General features: G+C 32.3%; 1 protein-coding gene across 8 annotated transcripts in view; it reads right to left on the bottom strand.

Annotated features, from left to right (window-relative positions):
- Positions 1-19,625, bottom strand: part of SCN3A (sodium voltage-gated channel alpha subunit 3) — a 90,325-nt gene that overhangs the window by 31,870 nt on the left and 38,830 nt on the right. For 7 of the 8 annotated variants that reach the window (XM_011358339.1, XM_023528589.1, XM_011358356.1 and 4 more), the window contains exons 12-16: positions 14,880-15,012; positions 13,298-13,536; positions 6,197-6,370; positions 4,863-5,219; positions 2,634-3,104 (exon numbers count right to left, since the gene is read on the bottom strand). In XM_011358339.1, coding sequence (XP_011356641.1) covers positions 2,634-3,104; positions 4,863-5,219; positions 6,197-6,370; positions 13,298-13,536; positions 14,880-15,012 — 1,374 coding nt within the window. Of the gene's footprint in view, positions 1-2,633; positions 3,105-4,862; positions 5,220-6,196; positions 6,371-13,297; positions 13,537-14,879; positions 15,016-19,625 lie in introns of all 8 variants that reach the window. The other variant, XM_011358327.1, reaches the window with a different exon arrangement.

Below are 19,625 nucleotides of genomic sequence, written 5' to 3'. Positions count from 1 at the left end.
TTATAAAAGTATTTAATTTTATATTTACTTTATTTTCCTAGTATTACATTTGTACACTTTAAACAATTTTATTACATTCTGTAATTAGATCCCATGTATCCAAAATTAGCTTGGAAGAAGATGGAATGCTTATTAAAAAAAGTCAACCAGTAAGGAATTTTTGTTCAGAATAAAATGCTTCCCAAGACTTTATAATGAAGACATTATATCTCATTATTCCAAATTTATTATTTTTTAGCCATTAAAAAGACATGACAATGAGATAGTATTTTTCTAGGTAATCATTTGAAGTATCTGTGGACATTATAGAGTTTCTGAAGTATTCTGGAAACCATCTGTTTGAAGATTTTTAATTTCATAGATCCAATGTGATAAAACCTATGATATTAATGTAGCAAAAGTTTATCTACTTCTTTGGCTTTTCTATCTCTTCTTGATCCCAAGCTAGTCTTCTTCCTGGCCTTCCCTTATTTTGTCTTTATAATAACTTCTTTGGTGAGCTCCTCTATTTTCAGGGAATCAGATAATTATGAAAACTGCATTATTGAAGCTATTTTTAAATCCCGACCTTTCACCCAGACTCAGGTTCCCAACACTGTCCACTTCTACTTCAATACATCTCAATCAAATCTCTCCTTTTCCCACAAAAACTTGGTAACTTTTCTAAAAAGTCCGTTTCAAACAGTGGCATTAAAATTTTTCCAGTTTCCCAGATTCTTTACTAGTTTTATCATAGTGACAATTAGTCTCAGTTCCCATACTTATTACCCTAGCCCAGCGTTTCCTCACCTCATTGCTATCGAATTATTGTTACCACATTCCCCAAGATAAACCTCTTTTATCCCTCACTTTAAACTATTTTACTGATTGATATCAAATACATTTTCCTAAAACATCACTTTTCTGTTGCCTTTCCCCTGCTACAGAACAAATAGCTCCTTATTGACTACGCAGCCAATTCCAGACTCTTGGACTTACTTCAAAAACTATACAATCTGAAACTGCCTTTTTCATTCAAACCTATTTTTCCACTCTCTTCTCAACCACTAATTTTTTTCATGCTGATTGTTTCACTGCCTCACCTTAATACTAAGTTCACTCTTAACTCTGTCTTTTGTTTAGTAGGTTTCTGCTTTTTGCTTCCTATTCATGTATTTGACCCAAACATTGAGTTGTATTGTAATTTTATCTCTTCCATTTAACGACTTGCTAAATTCTTGCTATTCTCAATACCTATAACCTTACATTCAGTTCTGTAGGATTAAACTTTTTAATACGTCTTTAATGGTTTTGTGAGTTCATGTTAGCTTCTTCAAAGATGTTGAGACTTCTCTGAAGGGGGTTATGTTATGGAGCTCTCCTTTAACTCTTCCTCACTCTTAGTGTCCAGCTGAGTTCAGAAAAAGTGCTCAATAAATGTTTAATTAACTGGTGTTTCTTCTTAAATAAATCTATATCAGGTGATGAAAAATAAAATTAGAATTAGATTTTTATTTTACCAGAATATGCAATGTATAGATTATAATTGAACTCACTAAGCAGACTTTGAGTTGAATTCAGATAAAGAATCTTTACCTCATTTTGAAATATATTCAAAATATTTTAAAATTTACTGTTATATAATACATCTGGGCAGCTCTGAAGTGCCTGAATAAAAGGACCATGATGCTATGAGTTGTAACATTGTCAACTATTTATTACTTATACAAATTCTGTACATATCGTTATTAAAAATAGATTCCAAAATATGCTCACAAAATCAGACATCTTTGGTCTGATTCCTATGGTGTCAATATCTTCAAACAAAAACATTCTTTTATAACTATGCTAAACTTACTTCCTATTGGTCTATTAGAAATCCACAAATATGTAATAGTAAACATTTTCATCCTGTTCGTCACAACACAAAATTGCAGAATTAATACCATTAAATTACTATTATGAGATTCCATGAGTTCTAATCGTACAGTAAGAATAATTTTCTTCTTTTAAATAGCTAGTGAAAGTGAGAGCAGCTTTTAAGTCTACAGTTTAACTGTAATCTTCAAGTGGAGCTTTTCTAAGTAGTTCTCAGTATTTTTGAGTTCATCTGGAAGACCTTATAGATTTGTTTACCCTTCACTGGGCAAAATATAACCAGTGCTACTTGCACTTTCCTTATATGTGTAACACTTTCATGAATGAAAACACGTTGTCTTAGTTAATAAAACTTTCAGAGGTGAACTAAAACTACACAAAACTTTCACATTAGAATAAATCATAGCAAAACAATATATTATAGAAAGTAAGGAGATGATACAATGATCAATAAAATATAGTTCATTGATTTTTCTAGTATAGAATAGACTGCATTAAATAACATCTCTTTTTTCTAAAGCCATATTTTGTTTTTACCAGATTTTCAAACTATCAAGAAGATGAATATACTAATTATTCAGAATGAAGATTTCCAGTAGAAAGCTGGAATTTCTATGAATGAGTTTCTCAATAAAGAATATCTCATACTTTTCTAACATTACCATTTATATGACCTTTAATATAGTTTTAAATAATATAAACACAGTAAAAATACTAAATAACCATATTTCATGGCTATCATAGGAAATACAACAAAAGTTTAAAAGCATTCTTACCTCTTTGCTTTCTTCTAGTTCTGACTCACTGCTGAACTCTTCGGTATTTAAGTTTTCAAAGTCAGACTCTCCAACAGCAATTGGCACTGTTACAGTGAGGCTGGGGTTGTTTATGAATGACATATAATCATTTTCGTCAATTACATATTTTTCAGCACTGCTTCCAGTACCTACACCACTGGTAGTTCCATTCCCATCTTTAAGGTAATTTAGCTCTTTGCCTATTTCAACTCCAGTATTATTGGACATGCAGCTGTCTATTTTGTTGCCTTCTTGGACTTCTATAACTTTTGGCTTTCTCAAAAAGGCTTTTCGGAAACATTCCCGTATCTTATTTTTCACATAATCAATTCCTTTTTGCATCCTTCCTACTGCAATCTGGAGATTGTTCATTTCATTATCATCATCAGTAGCAGCAAGATTGTCTGAGCTAAATGAACTCAACAGTAAGGCCAGAAAGAGGTTCAGAACCTAAAAGAAAAAAAAATGGCTACATTGATCTTGAAGTATACATAAATATAACAGCTTAAACAGAAAGCATATAGATCTTTCTTGAATGCCTACTATATTTTTGACACCATGTCTAAATTACGCACACTTCAAAGGATCTAATATCTTCTACCTGCTGTAGGGGCACAAGGTAAAATAAGCAAGCACCTTCTTTTTCTTACTGAGGACAATGTGAAACTTTTGAGATCTAAACCGTATCTATTCAGGGTTGCCAGTGGAAGACAATAATACCATTTTTACGATTTTAGCCAATGAGAAAAAAATAGGTATTTTTATTTTAGTCATTTTGCTTCGTTTTACCAGTTTGATTAGGGAATATTTAGCTTCGTGCGTAAATAATAAATTTATTTATTTAATATCCTAGTGACACATGTTAAAACAATATATTTGAAATATAAATTCCTTTGTCCAATGGCCACAAACTTTTATAATAGCAGAAATTTCTAAATGCAAATTATATAACACATTTCCCATCAGTATGCTTTGCAATTTGTGTGTCCAAATAGTTCAACAGATGGAGAAAAATCTAAAATTATTCCAAGGATAGGCTAGACCCATATAATATAAATTACTTTTCTCTTTACTATTTTTGTGCAGAAAATATGAAGAAATCTTAAATCTCAGAGTATCATTGGGACACATGGGGGAAAACTACCCTATTAACTGACAAAATATGACTAATACAGGAATAATTAATTATAGCTGATGCAGAAGGAAATTTATTTATAGGAATATTTTTAGTTTGACACATGGTTACTGAGTTTCAAAAAAATGTTACATGGTAGGAAGACATGCAAAGCAAGCACCCCAGTTTGCTTTCTTAATTCTGTATTAGATTTTGTTCAAAATCTAGAATTTCCTAATTTACTATTCTGAAAAAATCGTCTGTCTACTGGTATCCCAGAACATTCTTTTAAGCAATCTCGTTTTTCCTCTCAAGGGAAAAATCTAGTATGATAGCATAAAAAAGTGCTTTGTCCATACATGATTGAGAAATTTAAACATTAAAACACAAATATACAAATTGTGCTTTTATGTTAATATTTTTAAGTCAGAGCTAAAAGTAAGTCTTTTAAATCTGGTCAGTGTCTATACATATGAGTAACTTAAACTGTAATAATTTATTTTCCTTTAAGAAAGAAAATTCAGGAAAGAATATATTTAGTTCCTTTGAAGTCATTTGGATAGTTATAATACATAGCTAAAATATAATGCTCTATTTAATTGAAATTTTTCTTCAAAATTTGGTAATATGCAACTTATGCCTCTGAGTAAGCAAACAGTATGAATTGTGAATGTCTAAAGAACAATTTAAATATAGAATAGATAGTTGTATTTTTAGATTTACTGGAGATCATTATCTTATCAAAATAATGTTGGGATAAAATAATTCAGACTATAAAAATATTAGGGTAAAGTTGGTCTTGATAAAAACATTTCTTCGAAGAAAAAAAACCTAATATTTTTGCCCTTAAAATTTCATATGGCCTCATTTAATCCTCACATCAACCATAAAATTTCAGTTTTGTTATTTCAGTTTCATAGTATGGGAACTTGAGCCTCAGAAAAGCTAAGTAATCTGCCCATGCACAGAGTGCTTGTACTGAGATTCGAGTCTACATCATTGATGATAAACCAGAGATATGTCTACTGTGTCAGGCTACCTTCCTAGCTACTATCTGATCTTGTTCTTAATTACAAACATTTGTACATACTTACCACAAGATTTCCAATGACCATGACCAACATGAAAACAATAAGGCACATGGTTTGGCCAGCGACCTCCATACAGTCCCACATGGTCTCTATCCACTCTCCACACAGCACACGGAACACAATCAGGAAGGAGTGGAAGAAATCATTCATGTGCCAGCGCGGAAGTTGACAGTCACTGGAGATCTTGCAGACACATTCTTTGTAGCTCTTACCAAACAGCTGCATGCCGACCACAGCAAAAATGAAGACAATGATGGCTAACACCAAGGTGAGGTTACCCAGAGCTCCCACAGAATTGCCAATGATTTTAATTAGCATATTCAGGGTGGGCCAGGATTTTGCCAACTTGAAAACTCGAAGCTGTAATCAAGTGAAAAAGAACTCTTAGTAGTAATTACAATATAATTTGAGAAGTCAGTTAGACATTGTTTTATTAGTATGCCATATTGCAAACCCTCCGCTGAGGGGTATAAAATCTCAAACCATACTAAACAAATTTCAGATTTTGAAAAAAAGTGTTAATGGAATTTTAAATCAAATCATAATATCACTTAAATGCAAAAATTTAAAAAGAAAATGTTTCAGAGGTGATAAATAAAACATTTCTGATTTATCAATAGATTTATGTATGAAAACAAATTAATATCTTGATTGGAAACACCGTGAATTTAGCAAATTAATGTCACCTTCAGACTATATTTTAGAGAGTAAGAAGAAATATTAAAAGCAGGCATTATATATTTTAATGCACACATTTAAAATAAAAGTAAAATAAACTAATTTGATTAAAAATTTACAGGCGGCTTATTTTCAATTGGAAAAAAATGCACATTTTACTTAATTTCCAAAAAAATGTTACGTATTCTTAAATAATTTTTTGATACATTTTAAAAAGTTTGTTATATCATTATTTAAAGTGCTAGTTGTATCAAGTATTTTCCCATATGTTCATTTAAAGTAGCTCCCACTGATATATGTAAGGTTGATGAAAAGGTAAGTGTAACTGGGGCCTAAAGTTTTTATTTGCATTTCTTTACAGACTTTAAAGCAAAAAATAATAATAAATTGAAAATAATTTTAGAAACACATAAGTATTTTAAAATGTGTTCTACATAGCTAACTCGTTATGTAGTATTTCAACCATTTTTATCATTCTTAGGAAATAGTCACATTTTGCTTTAAAGAGAACATTTACATATTTTCTTAAAATACCACACATATTGGTGTAAATTTAAAATATCAATTAAAATAAATAACAATATAAATATACATTGATTCACTTTCAAAATAAATGTTCCGTTAATTAAAGACAAAATATAAACTGTCTATGTAGGTACCAGTCTGAATGATCTCAGTACAGATAATCCCTCCACATTTGACAGGCCGAGCTCCATTAAACTGAGACTGACAATAATGCCATCAAAGATATTCCAGCCTTCTTGGAAATAATAATATGGATCCATGGCAATTATCTTGAGAACCATTTCTGCTGTGAAGATCCCAGTGAAGACCTAAAATGAAGAATTGATGGAAGTTTAGCATTATTTCAGGGGAATATTTTAAGTAGATTTGTTTTATTTTGTGAATCTGAGAGATTTCTAGGAAAATGCTGATTTTAAAACATTTCAATGCCCACATTTTACATTCAATACTAAATAATAGCTACTAAATTGCTAACCTTTTTTGGTATACTGTACTTCTACCATAATCACAATAATTTTTTTTAGTATTATTACATTTGGAACAAATTTATAGGTTACCGGAAGTTACACAAAAATTACTTTAAATTTGGTAAAAACCATATTTTGTTCTTGTTTTTTTAAAGGATATCATCTTATTTCTATGATCTTATAACCATTCCTGAAAGAAGAGTGAGTTTGCCACAAATGTTTTATAATAATGATCTCTGGATGCCTCAGAATTAAAGTTAAGTGATTAATAGAGCAAGGAACTGCAGATTTAATTGAAAGCAGCAGGAGAACATCCTCAGTATGCATACATCCATAATTAAGATTAATAAAATTATTTGATTGGAGGGATGAATGTCTATTTGACAGTAGAAAGAAAAACAATGAAACAAATTCAAAATTTGTTTTTAACTCAAAACCACGGGCTAAGAGACCCAAGGATATGAAGAATTATGAAATTACTCTTACAAAAAACAATCTTTTAAAACTATTCTTTTAACTATAAGTAAAAGCTTCATTTTATGACTCTAAAGTCAAGCTTACTATTTACCAGGTAAACAGACCTTTACCTTGGAGGAACTCTGTCAGAACAACAGTATCAAAATTACTTGGTTCCCTAAAACATCACTTTAATTAAATCTTAATCCACTCTTACTAATATGATAAAGCAGCTAACATCTCATTTTTCTAGGCACAGAAAGACCTAAGGGAAATAATATCCATCCAGAAAAATAACTTTAGTTTATCATTTATTCACTCAAATGGAGATAAAATGTATTTCTAGCAAGCCTAGTACATGAAAATCCAGATATATGGTGGAATGCACATTGAAAAATGAATTTTTCATTTTACAAAATGATTCACCATGGGATTTTTTTCTCCTGGTGAATGTAAATAAATTTTGATTTATACAAATTTTATTTCTTATATAAAATTTCAGAAGCACTTACTATTTGAAATAGCCTAATTATAGAAATATATTAGTTAAACTATCCAGGTAAGAGAAACTATCTAGGTAAATGATCTACAAATATCTCTTCCTAATGAATATTATACAACGATCTTTTCAGCTCTTCTGAAATGACTAGGAGATATTCCACATTATAAAAATGTATACCATAAACCTACACCCTTTCATCCAAAATTTAATCCCAACATGACACTTCTCTTTACAAGTAACATTTTAATTACAATTTGCAATTTTAAATCACAGCTGTTTATATCTTTAAATGTTTTCAATTTAGGCCCTAAAGATCATTGGGATTGCTTTTTGTACATTTTAGACTAGGTTTAGCATTGTCAGTGATTAAGAATTTTTAGAAAATTTTTCTCATTCTACCTAAGGTCAAACAAGCACACTGATTATGATGCCTATATTTATATGATTTTTAAATTCCATCAAAAATGCTAACAACAGAAAGAACTGGCAACCTCTGGATATGTATAGATTATATATATGACACCCATAGATGGTTTATAAACAATGCTAATTTATGGCTTATAAACATACATTCATCCGCCTTTAAATTTTCTGCATTACAAAGAATTTTTAAGACCCAGACAATTAATAAAAAACATTGAATGTTTATTGTTTGGACTTAGACTAATTATATCTTGTCTGCAGCGAAAGCTTGTCTTTTGAAATTTTGGATTATATGCTCCTGCCGCCACTTAGTCATTCACTTATAAAAAATTGCTAAGTACCTAATAAATGGTAGACATTGTGCTAGCTTTGAAAATGCAGTAGTAATTAAGATATACAAACCTGAAATTGCATAAACCTAGTTTATTTAGACCGATATATTTCTTATGGATAGTGAATTTATAGGCTTTCTAAATCAGTTTCTTTAATGAGGTTCAGTGAAAAGTTTCTAATCTATTCTATGTGACGCATAATAACTAGTAAAAATGTAATTGCTAAGGATGGGAATGAAAATCAGCTTGTGAGTCTGGATTAAGAGAAAAGAAATTGGGGGCATTTAGAGTTGTTTTGTGGTGCACAGAAATTGGGATGATCAAATGTTAGGGATTAAGGTCTCAACTCAGGGATAGGAAGGTAAAAAGGTTGAATACTATTGAGTATTTAGGAAAGTTCTCTTGGTATACATTTAAAAGATAGAAATGTTCATTCTAAAAGCGGAAGTTTTCATATTGATCAGTTTACAGAACCTCTTCTTGTTCAGATTGATGTTCCATTGCTTTGTAGTGAATTTAATGTAACTGTAGCCTTTTGCTCCATTGCTGCTAGCCTCTGTTTTAATGGCTATAGTTTTATTATTCCTGTGCCTTTTGGATATATATCTTTAAATATTTGTTGTTGTTGTTGATGATTCTGTTTTGTTTTGCATGAAATTGAAATACAAAGAAAAAAATCGTGGCAAATCATTTGACATTTGTGATTTTCATTTCCTTCATCTGTCAAATGAGGGTATTTACTGAGATGATTAATCAGGTCTATGTCTAAAATTCTTGGACTTCTATCGATATTATATATTACTTAGCAAATTTTATTCAGAAATTGGTGTACACATGATTATTGTTATACAAGAGCCTCATTAGAAATTGTTAGCTTGGTGATGACAAGGCATTATTATATTATACTAGGAAAGGAGTTAGGTGGCTAAATAGCACTCCATTGATGCCGGAGGCCTTCCAGGTAAATTCTAGAATTTGGTTCCCAGATGTTTTATCGTTCTGTAAATAAGAGTTATTATTTTTCCTTCAAAGAGTTATCATATACCTTTCCTATAATTTTAAATTAATGTCATATGGCACACCGTTGAAATTATTAAATTATTAAAATAATTTTGATAATTATGTTTCTTTAGCCTCTATTTCCAATTAGCCTGTAAGATCCTTAGAAGAAGTACTCTCTGTGTTCCCTTCTAGGTCTAGGAGAATAAGGACATATCATGAGCCTTTATCACTGTTTATAAGGAAGAGTTATAGTAAGAAAAGTAACCAGTTTGTATATAAATCTTTGTATTGCCTGAAGAAAGAGTTACAGGTTAGTTGGAAACGTCTGTGTGATGAAGAGTTTGTCTAACCTACTATGATTTATTGGAGGATTTCTTGCTTAGAAATCCCTAAGGTGGTGCACGTGCTTTATAATGGTCAAAACAAAATTAAAAAAAAAAAAAAAGAGCATGTTAGAGAAACTCAATTGAGGTTTGAAGTCTCTTGATACTCAAATTTAATCAATCAAATCAACAGAGAAGCGATGTAATTTTTATATGCTCCAGAAACAGGATGCAAAAAGGACACTGACCTAAGTAAAGACAAAGTTATGCAGCTCTTTTATGGGTGATTCTTTTGTTATCAATTCAGCTGAGACCTCTAGTATTTATAAGCAGTATGCAGTCATTTGAGCAGTAATAAACTAGTCTATAAAAATTCTAAATTTATTTTAATGAGCAGACTATACACTCCCCACAAAATATGAAATGTATAATATAGTCAAGTTGGCTAAATAACAATGATATAAGGAATAATCTACCTATCTATAAAATATATATTATTTTTATATTTTAGAGGACATATTTAAATACATTATTTTTTATACATAAACATTTATTATAGGTTTTTTATTGGTATCTGAGATATATGAGAATTTAACCTACAATGTTTTATGGGGATATAATAATAATAATAATAATAATAATAATAATAAATAAATAAAAAAAGAGCTTAGAACCAGTTTATACATTCTCCTATTCTTATGGTTAGGAATAGTTAATTCAAGTCTGGATTAAGCATTATCTACATTCTCCATATTGATGAGCCTTGTTTCGCCAGTACTAATCTCAATTTACCAATGGTTCTGCCAGTCAGTCTTCCACCTCACTTCCTTACCACATTGTCTTTGTTGCTGCTCATAAAGATATAGAATTTTAGAAGCGGAGTTTGGAGGGAGGGCATGAAATGTTATTTAGTCCAAACATTATAATCATGAGAAAACAGACCCAAAGATCTAAGTGACTTTTTTAGGACCACTCAGATATTTAGCATGGACACTTGAACTTGGACCCTGATTTGGTGCTTTAGTCTAGTGCTTTTCCATCTGATTATCCTATAATCCAATCTCCTTTATCCTCTGCTTCCATACTCAATTGCTTCAGCTTTGAAATTCTAGTAAAACCTCAATTTCCTGCTTCACTCTGGCAAATTTCCAAAATTTCTTCCTTCATTTGTTCCAACTTCCTTCACACTCCAATATCCTGGGAAAAATACAAGAGCTAGAGCAGAACTATTTTTCATCAGTATTTCAAACAAAGGTTAATAACATATATGAGGAAGGAAATTGTTTATTGAGCACATGCTAGATGCCAAGCATAGTGCTAAGTGTTTTTACATTACCTCATTCAACCTTCACAACAACTCTGGGAGATGGGTATTATTATTTCTGTTTCAATAATAGAAAACAAAGACTCAGATGTTTTATCAGAATTGTCCAGATGCTACTTTATTAGTAAGCATTGACAATGAGGCCAAATCCAGTTCTACCTGATTCCAAAGCCCATGTTCTTCAGCAAAACATGCTATCTGAGCAGCCCTTTCGGATAGGAAACAATGAGTTGTTTATTTATTGAGCAGCAACCATGTAAACATTGTTGGAGATATGAAAGAAAAATGAGACATAATCTTAGCCATCAAGTAATTTATAATGGATTTGAAAATCAAGAATTATGATACAATAAAGATACAACAAGGAAGTATTTAATATTCAAACATGTTCTGTTACAGATGCATTTGTAGTTAAGAAAAGAGTGTTCAATTGGGTGAGTGTCATGTTGGAGGAGATGGGGCTAGAGTTGAAGTGGAAGACTATGAAGAATTAAATGAGGTGATTTGAGTTGGAATACTCTAAATGTGAATGTAGAGAACAGTGAAATATTTTCCCATATGTAAACATATAAACATTTGTGTGATATTTGTGTAGTATAGTAATAAGGCTGTTCTGATGGGGCTGTTGTTGGCTAATTAGGAAACAATGGACAATAAAATTGTATAGGAAAAATGGGATCAGATCAAGTGAGAGGAGTCTTGAAAATCAGATAAGAGTGTTGAACCACAAATATGGACAAAAGATGCTTTATCAAGGCAAAAGCATATTGAGTGCGGAGTATTAGAAATATTATTTTAATTGTAGTTATAGGATTGAAAAAGAGATACCCTGAAAGAAGTAATAGGTCTTCATATCAAGTTGTATGTAAGAAATAAAGAAAAAGTAAGTCAAAATGGCTGTAAGATTGAAACTGGAAGGCCACTACTAGAGGTAACAGAAAAGTGAAGTGAGGTTGTTAGGACTTTCAATACATTGTGGGAAAGATAATCTTTCATCTGTCATATATTGTGTTTAAAGTTACCCTTGAGCAATGACCTATAACAGTTGGAAATACAGGATTGGAACATAGCTTACATCACAAGAGTAGATAATTTCTAGAGTTGTCAAGTACAGAAAAACATTGAGGGGAAAAACAAAGCAGTAAGAGGCATAAGAAGAGAAGTTCAGAAAAAGAGGCAGAGTTAGACTGATTGGAAAGATCAAGGAACAAGCAGAATAAAAAGCAATATCACAGGTGCTGAAGATGAAGAAGACCCCAAGAATCTGGTGGAGTTCTATTGAGTCAAATAACGCAGTGAAGTTGAGGCCATTTATTGGGGTAAATGTTTATGAAATTTTATGCAATTGTATGCCCAGTATTCTCTTTCTCCCTTCTGTTGGGGATTGCTCCTCTACCTGTATGATCTTTTAGGAATGCCATGTTTTCCTATGACTCCACCCTCTGCCAAGGCTGATAAACCAGAGGTGAGCATCTAACCCAAGCTATGGCAAACAGAATCCTCCTGTCGTGAGAGTCTTTGAACTGGAATTGAAAAAGATGTCATCTTTTTTTAGTGCAGAAGTTACAAGATGTAAAACCAGTGAGCTATGGCTGAGCATATTTCCTGACCTAGAGACAAAAGATGCAATGAACATTTGGGCTACATCCAAGCTCTTGGTTAAAGCAATTTCCTGCAGCCCAACTACAAAATTACCCTTCACATGGTTTGGTAGTTTATCTTTTCTTTCCTTTCCGCAGCCTCTTTTTTTCTCCATCTTAAGCTAGTTTGAGTTTGTGCCACAAAGGAAGGTCTTGATTAATATAAATTATTTTCTTACTTGTTCATCCATTTCAATTTCTTCATATAATTTAGGAGAAAATGTACATGTCAGCATACCCATACACAGATACCTGCTCAGGTAATTGGAACCAAAAGAATGGCTAAATTACAAATGCATTTTTACTATTTCATCTCTGTGTGAATCCTACTGAAGCATTTTATTAGGCAATTCAATTTGAAACCACTATGCCCACTTTGGTACAGAAATCAACCTGTGTGTTCCTTTCAATGGACATGATCTCTTCAGAGACTGTGTGTGTTAAAACTGCATGTTTGTGGAGCGAGATTTAGATCTCATGGTTTCTCTGGACCTATATTTCCAGCAAGAACAATAAAAAATTTAACAAGTGTACCCATGGTAAGACACCATTATCAGTCAGCATGGATGGTGGTCTAAATAGTCACCATTCATACTAGTTGAATTTTAGAACTTATCACCGAGATTCCCTGTAACATTCCTTTAGGTATTTCTTTATATGAAGAAAGAGGACGTAATTTTTTTTCAACACAGCACAGACGGATTTCTTTTTTGTCTATCTCTCCCACTCCTATCCAAGGAAATAAGTAAACTTCAAATGAACTTACCAGGTTTCCTACAGTCAACACACTACTGAACTGACCAGTCATTGGGTAGTGCTCCATGGCCATAAAGAGGGTATTTAAGACAATGCAAATAGTTATGGCAAGATCAACAAATGGATCCATAACAATTAAATTCACCAGATGCTTCACTTTTAACCATGCATCACAGCAGTCCCAGATCAAGAACATATTGGCAAATCTGTACCAGCAAGGTGGACATTTTTGTCTAGATTCTTCAAGTTCTAGTGAAATAATAAAAAAGAAGAGTAGTAAATAACTAAAAATTAGTTATTGTTGCTGTAGATTATATATTATTTGATAAAATTTATGCTTCTACTTGGGGATGGAAGTTCATATAACAGCTTAACAAACATGAAAAGTCAATCTCATTAAATATTTTGACAAAATATTCATTAAAAATGTCATGTAAATAGACTATTCTTTAATTAAATACAGAAAATAAACACTTTGAATTTAATATTTTGCTTTAAGCGTACTTCATTACCTAATAACTTAGATTAACAGTTGATTAAATTGCTATATTCTCTGTATCATAACAGAATTTTTATATCAGCTTTACACAGATATTAAGTATATCAAGCAATTATCGTTTCTTTGGAAAGTACCTTTTCGAGAACACTGTCTAAAGCTGTGATCCTTATTAATACATGTGAGTCATTCTCTCCTCTGATTGTCTCCACATCAGCACTGATCTTGCACACAATGAGAATATATGTCCTTTTTAGTATAAATTTAGTATAGATTTAGTATAGATCTACTTCTGTTATTCATATTTTCTCATATCTTTCAGAATTTTACCTAATGTATAAAAAGTTACTAGTCATTTTAATGGGTGAAACATGTTATAAAATAATTGTGTAACTGTCCAAATACACCAACAGAACAAGATACAAAATGTAATTAATATTTTCTAAAGAACAAATGTTAGATATGGCATATAATGGACTAATAAAATTACATAGCTAATGTAACATCTCTCTAAAGTTCAAGAAGTGGGGACTTATTTAACGAATGAACAAGGGAGTAATAGTTGCAATCAACTGGCATTGGGTCAGCTCTCCTTTGAAGGAATGTAGTGGTTTCTGTATGAGTGGAATATGGAGGAGAGATCTTTTTTTAGGGTCTCTGTTGAAGTGGAGCACAGATTTTAATTTGTCCAACTTATTTATGTGCCTCCTTGAACCCCATCACCACCTCCGGGCCTAGAAAACAGACTAAAATTTGAAGGAAATTTCCTTGTGCTTCTGCATTCCAGCACTTAAAAAGTGTAGTGTTCACTCTAATTGCTTAAGGATAACGTTACATAAAGATAAATCCTCAGTGATATAATATCAAGTGGCGAAATAACATTCTACATTCAAGATAAGAACCCAAGTCAAAAAGAAATGACAATATTAATTTTCATAATCAGTGTGAACATAGTGTATTCTATATATCATCTACTTAGGTCTTTTATATAGTTCTGATCCTGGGTAATTGACTGTGGTAATTCTTTAAGAAGAAGGCATAGTTCCACAAAACATATAATCATAGAAAGCTGCTTGTCTCATAGCCTGCTTCTTACCCTCCATTGTGTTGGTCAGGATGCTGGCTATGCTCATGGCTCTTTGCCTTCCAGAGGAATCCTCCAGCATCTCCATTGAAATCTGGTAAGAACTTAGCCTCCTCTTTCTGACTTCCGTTTCAGTGGTGGTGCCCTGCAAACCAAATACTGATGGCTCAAACCACCCTTTTCAATGAATAATACAACACCACATAGCATTTCTTAGGAAAATCATGCTACATGCAGTTTTTCCAAGCAACAGTTTTCAAGTAATAAGCATATATTGAATTTATTTTTAAGTTATAAATACTTTTTTAAAGAAATATCACAGAAAATACCCTTTAACAAGAATTCACCAGTTTGATGCAATTGTATAGGGCAATTATAGTGCAGAAATATTTTAATTAACCTGCTGGAATTTTCAGGGAAAATTTTAATAAGCTTGCTAATGTCATATATTGTTTAATTTCACTCAAATGTAAATTATCTTGCAGCTTATTTCAGTGATTACTAATCAGATAAATCTTCCCCCAAAACAAATAATAGGATTATATATTCCCAAGGCTGAATTATTTTCTTTGAGGCTATATTGATAGTATTGACATATGTGGGTTAATTTTTTTTCCATGCACAAACACAGATGTACAATGAAATGTGTGTGCTTTCCTGAGATTTCTTTAATTATTTCTATATGCATCCTATAAGAAATCAAAACATTTTAGAGTCATTTTAATAGATATCAAAACATTTGAGAGTCACTGTAATATTGGCAATTATGGGAAAACTGCCCATTATCTATACTGGTCATTACAATATTTAGTTTTAACTATACAAACTTTCCAGGATATGAATAGATAATTATATACTTCTGAGTGAGCACATCTATAATAATGATTTGGTTGTTAAAGTGTCCAGTATTTGTGTTGGTAGGTCTACCGAATTTGCAGGTATATGTTTCATCCCACATTCTAAAAACTGGGCTCTTTTAACCTGAAGCATTTGAAAGCTAATGGTTCCATACAATTCAGTTGGTTCTAAAGATTTTATTGTTTTGCATATAATAAATCATATATTATTTTTAAGGACTTCATTTTGGGGAAGCAGGATGGTGTAACAGGCTAAACCACCCAGGCCTCGATTATTTCAAATTGGTGTGTAATGTCAGTAGTAGCTAACTTATTATCTATTATCACCTCTGGCAGAAGTTGTCCAGTAGGTGAGGTTAGAGCTGATGGTCCACCCACCAAGGAAACCACACCATTGCAATCCACAGTGCTGTGCATCTTCCCATTTGCTGGAAGCCCTGGCACCATCCTGGATGACATACTGGCCTGACTAACGTTACTGTTGCGTCGCTCTCCGTGTCTGTGGGGCACAAACAGTGAGTCTCTCCTGCTCTCGCTGTCTTCAAATGTACTGTGCTCATCATCAGCAAAGTCATTTTCAGAACCGACATCCTTTGCCCGACCTCTGAAGCTGAAAATGCTTGTTTTGCTGTTGCGTCGTGGGGAAAACAGGGAGCCACGGATACTTAACAGAGACTGAAGAGAGAGCAAGGAAGAAAGTAATGGGGGCACACACAATTGTTTAATAAAAGTCTTAATATTGCAGAATCTATTTGCTTTTGGGTTAGAATAGCCTTGCTCTCAAACAAGAAATTAAGTTTATAAAGAACAAATACGTTTTGATATTTTTATTATAGATCACAATGCAAATTTAAGTATAAAGAGTGTTTTCTGATTAAGAATCCTGATTTACAGTTTAAGTGCACGGCCACTTCATTTAATGTTCACACTAATACTGTGAGATGGATTTTGTTCTCATAATAATATGGGTGTGGAACTTGATGCTGGAGAGGAAAATTATTCTTTTTGGTGGGAGTGGTGGTTAAACAGTAGGTGGTTTTTGCTCTCAAATGCTATGATCTGAAAAGCATGCAACTTGGAAAATAAGTTATGGCTCAAGAGAGACTGTTGGCTCAAATTTACAATATTTGTTGCAAATATTTTACTTCTGGATAATGTTTTAAAAACAAAACCATTATCTCTCTATTTGCTTCTTTTGGATTCTAAAAGGAAATTATTCTTTGTCTGGACCACTATCTACATGGATATAAAAGTCTCAAAAATTTACCTGTGATGTTGTCTTCCAGATTTGCTAACAGTTTCCCAAATGGCTACTAATTATTCATATGATCTGAGAGAATATATATCATAGCACTGACAACAGAGAGACTAAACTGCTGTATGTATTACTATTCTTATTTAACATTTAACACTAGCTTTAAAAAGCAAGACACATATACCTGACTTTACTAAAGGTGATATGGAAAACAACTTATCCTTCTGAACTCACTTTAATTTTATTAAAAGGAACCAGATAATTCAAAAATTTTTTGTATTACATATATTCATAGATAAATCAATTAAATACTTTCTGGTAGAAGAAAATGAGGATTTGGCATGAAGTCCCTTTCACTTTTTGGATAGATTTTAAACTAGCAGCACCAAATAATTATGTTTATTCTAGCCTTGATGATAGTTTTCAAAAACACCTTTATTCAATCCGCAGAATCTTTGTTTACTTTCATCCTTGTTAAAGGTGACATTCTCTGTTGCTCCCCCTGCTCTGTCCCTTATGACCTTTCCTACCTCTCTGCATAGCCAGGGTAGTATGTATACATAAATACACATACATATTCATACATAGCCATATGCCAGCGTAAATCTGCCTGTACTTTCCCTTTCCTTCTCCGAGCTTCAGTATAAAACCAAATAAAATAATTTTAGTGGAAAAAAACATAGGAAAGGCGGACTCCATCAAATTTATTTTTGGTCCCTTTGCCTAATTAGGTCATGCTGATTTTCTTAGGCCCCCATTTGTTCTTTATTTTTATGGCTTTTCCCAGACTGCAAAGCACTAGAATAATCTTTATTGCCCTCTGTCTCAGTGATGTCCTTGGAAAGATATTTCTCATTAAGAAATGTGCCGTTGTTTTGGATTTGGTTAGGATATCCAAAGGAATTACTGACTGCCTAGTTTGTCCAATCTGCAACTATGTCTACGTGGCACACAGTTTGAACAGCAGGTTTGTCTCCCCAATGTCAGACAGTAGTTAAACTGATTTTCCAGTCATCAGACTGATCAAGAAATTAGACGTTGTGAAGACATTAATTCAGCCCCCTATAATAGAGAATGTTAATGTTTTTAAATCTCTTCAGACTCAATATGAATTATCAGTATAATATTGGTTATGTTCAGACTTGCCTCTGAAACTCTAGTGTGTATTTTTAGGTCCTTGCTTTTTGGAATTGGGATTCAGTATGTAGGGGTTAGGACTCTGGAATCTGAACATTCACCACACATTCCAGGTGCTTTTGTACAAATGGACCTCACCCTACGCTCAGAGGAATACTAAATTTGTCTCACATTAATCCCTAGGATGGTTCAGTGTAATCATCTTAATATGCTTTTGTTCAGAGACTGCTTTGGAGACTGAAACTCTTGTCTACATGATATTTGATTGGGAGTAAATAGTATGTGGTACGTCCATAATATATCTTGTGCATGCCTTTAATTTGCATATTTTTATGTCAGGGTGTTTTCAAAGGCGGTCCAGATCTTTGAGTTTATTTGAAACTTCTCTTCACTCTTTGGAAAGTATAATAATGGGTGTGAGCACACAAGGCAATAAAGGCTGAAAAAGAAGATAACAAAAATAGTATTCAGAGAAAATAAACCAAAAATAACACACTAGAAGATGCAGCAGAGTGGTGGGAATGCCCACAGCTGCGGCAGTCCTTTCTCTAGGAAAAACAGGCTTTTAAGTTTTAAGGACCAAAGGGTCATCTTTCTTTGACTCAGGCATGCCAAAACATAAATCCCAGTTTTTTTTTGTTTTTTGTTCTGCCTTGTTCCAAGAAGGTAAATCTGAACTTTTTTTTTTTTTTTTTAATTTTCAATAACAAAAGAGAAAATGGAAGAAACTAGGTGTATAAAACACAATCTTGCATGTAGGGATTGAACTCAAAGTGAATTGAGAAAACTCAAGATGGAAGATGATGCAGGGAATTTGAGGATGTTCTAATAGAGGTATGTAAAGTGAGTATTAGTTAGAAATACCTACTTAATAGCATTTTAAGTTAAATGTACATCTCTTATCGATGTTTTCAGTTAGTCAACGATTAAACTTTGTTCTAGCTACAAAGATTCTGGTTTAAAATAAATTGTCTCAGTGTGTCCAAACAACATAGATGATGTCTCTGAGGGAGATCACTTTCCATTGTACTCTCTAAAACACTTTTTCCATTTTGTACTATGAATATGTATATCTATTTAAGAATAAAGTAATGTAATAAATGTAGAATGCATTTAAAATGTATGATAGTAGAGGGTAGGGTGCCCTTACTTTATGGCTTCTCTGCTTTGACATTTTCAGAAGATTTATTTGTTTTGAACAGTATGCTTTGTCTAATGCTTCATGTTTCCACTACCTTCACTGATTCTCTTTCCCATCAGAGAGAGTTCTTTTTTGTTCACAAAACTAGAAATTGTAAACTACTTCTGGCATAGTTTTGCTTGTGAGTTGTGTTAATCTTCTCTGCCTCTGTTTACTGGGGCATGTAAATATCAGCGCTAATAGGCTTTTTCTTTTTCTTTTGAAATATCTACTCTCTATCTATATATTAATAATCTATCTACCTAATTATCTACTCATTTCACTATCTACAAATATAAAATATATACGTGTGTATGCATATATGTATG

The sequence above is a fragment of the Pteropus vampyrus genome, unplaced genomic scaffold (assembly GCF_000151845.1).
Source record: "Pteropus vampyrus isolate Shadow unplaced genomic scaffold, Pvam_2.0 Scaffold2, whole genome shotgun sequence".
Lineage (NCBI taxonomy): Eukaryota > Metazoa > Chordata > Mammalia > Chiroptera > Pteropodidae > Pteropus > Pteropus vampyrus.
This window is presented reverse-complemented; position numbering and strand designations above follow the sequence as displayed.